This window comes from Sphaeroforma arctica, assembly GCF_001186125.1.
Source record: "Sphaeroforma arctica JP610 unplaced genomic scaffold supercont1.62, whole genome shotgun sequence".
NCBI lineage: Eukaryota > Ichthyosporea > Ichthyophonida > Sphaeroforma > Sphaeroforma arctica.
In genome coordinates, this window is record NW_014040496.1 from 179,096 (window position 1) to 180,989 (window position 1,894).

General features: G+C 47.5%; 1 protein-coding gene across 1 annotated transcript in view; it reads right to left on the minus strand.

The window, feature by feature from the left end:
- Window positions 1-1,157, minus strand: part of SARC_01542 (hypothetical protein) — a gene marked incomplete at its 5' end in the record, with an annotated part of 15,831 nt that extends 14,674 nt beyond the window's left edge. The window contains 2 exons of the mRNA XM_014304745.1: window positions 475-536; window positions 1,087-1,157. Coding sequence (XP_014160220.1) covers window positions 475-536; window positions 1,087-1,157 — 133 coding nt within the window. The remainder of the gene's footprint in view (window positions 1-474; window positions 537-1,086) is intronic.
- Window positions 1,158-1,894: the final 737 nt, after the last annotated feature.

Consider the following 1,894-nt stretch of genomic DNA (forward strand, 5'->3'; position numbering starts at 1 on the left):
TGACTAGGAGGCTACAGAGAGCACGTACACCCTGACTAGGAGGCTACAGAGAGCACGTACACCCTGACTAGGAGGCTACAGAGAGCACGTACACCCTGACTAGGAGGCTACAGATAGCACGTACACCCTGACCAGATGTGTCAGGGCTTGTGCCAGTCACGAGACGGATCCCAGCCATGTGCACGTGTACAAGTATATATGTGGGTGCACGAGTTAGGACTATCGGACCTAAAACACATGAGTTAGGACTAACGGACCTAAAACGCATGAGTTAGGACAAACGGACCTAAAACACATGTGTTAGGACTATCGGTCCTAAAACGCATGAGTTAAGACTATCGGTCCTACACCCATGCGCCTATAGGTGATATATCTAAGCCTCAGGGCATGATAGAAAAGGGCAGTTGCACAGAGAGACTGAGTAGAATCCAATACACCCCCACACCCCGGTGGTGTAGGGCGGGGCGGACATACCCTGCTCAGCTGGTACACGCATTCGGGGATCTCTGTGAACTTGTTGAAGGACACATTCAAAACTGCCGGATGATGTGGTGAAGGTATGGGTGTGAGCATATGAGGACTATACAGTACATACAAATGAGGACTATACAGTACATACAAATGAGGACTATACAGTACATACAAATGAGGACTATACAGTACATACAAATGAGGACTACACAGTACATACAAAGCTGGGTCAGAGACGGGGTGCGTGTGCTTTGAGTGAACACATGACAACACGCCAATCTGATATGAGCGTAACAATGATATGTGGTCTTACGGATGTACTGAACGTAGTGTCACCCTACAGGTGTGATAGACTAGCACCAGCCACGTACGTAAGCAAGCAGGCCAGCTAAGGCGTTAACTAGGAAACAGAGCACAGAAACCTATGCTACGCGGCTGAGCTTCATCACAGCCCTATATGAACTGAGCATATCCATACAGGTATGGGGGGCTGTAGCCGCACACAGCACACAAGACACGATGGCAGCAGTAAATGCAAGCCTTTTTTATTTTCTGATGCGTTTTTTTTTGTTTGTAATGGTTTGTTTTGCAAAGGGATAAAACTCACGCACGTACCCCTGAGATTGACCAAGCGTTGGAACTCTCGCGGGAGTGTGGACAGATTGTTCATCGACATCACCAGACTCTGTGGTGTACATGATTGGCAAGGGATGGTAGGAGTGGGAGGTGAATGTCTTATTTATATACACATGGTATGCTCTGTGGTGCACATGATTGGCAAGGGATGGCAGGAGAGGGAGGTGAATGTCTTGCGTATAGACACATGGTATGCAGGCAAATGTGATACAAAAATAAAGTAGGTAAAAGATACCCCCGTATACACAAACTGTCGTGATGGGTCTGAGTCGTCGCGAGAGACGATAGATAACAGGTCGTGGTAGCATGGTCTACGCCACTGACCACCTTGGCACCTGAGTGTAAGAGGGGATAAAAACTAGAGTACAGGACATGTGTACATTGTAGTGACTTGGTGTAACGCACCCGCTGAACAGTGGTCGTGAAGTGGAATGTTCGATCTCTCAAACCATTTAAGTATGCATTCTCCCATGCGTGGTCACAGAAACGCCAATGAACGATTGCTAGTGCTGAGATGGCGGCTATATCCAACAAAACCCCAAGGATGAAAAACCCAAGGATACAGAACCCACGACTACAAAACCCAAGACTACAGAACGCAAGGCTACAGAACCCAAGGCTACAAAAACCAAGACTACAGAACCCAAGAGTACAGAACCCAAGGCTACAATACACAAGACTACAAACCCAAGACTACAGAACGCAAGGCTACAAAACCCAAGACTACTAAACCCAAGACTACAGAACCAAAGACTACAGAACGCAAGGCTACAGAACCCAAGGGTAC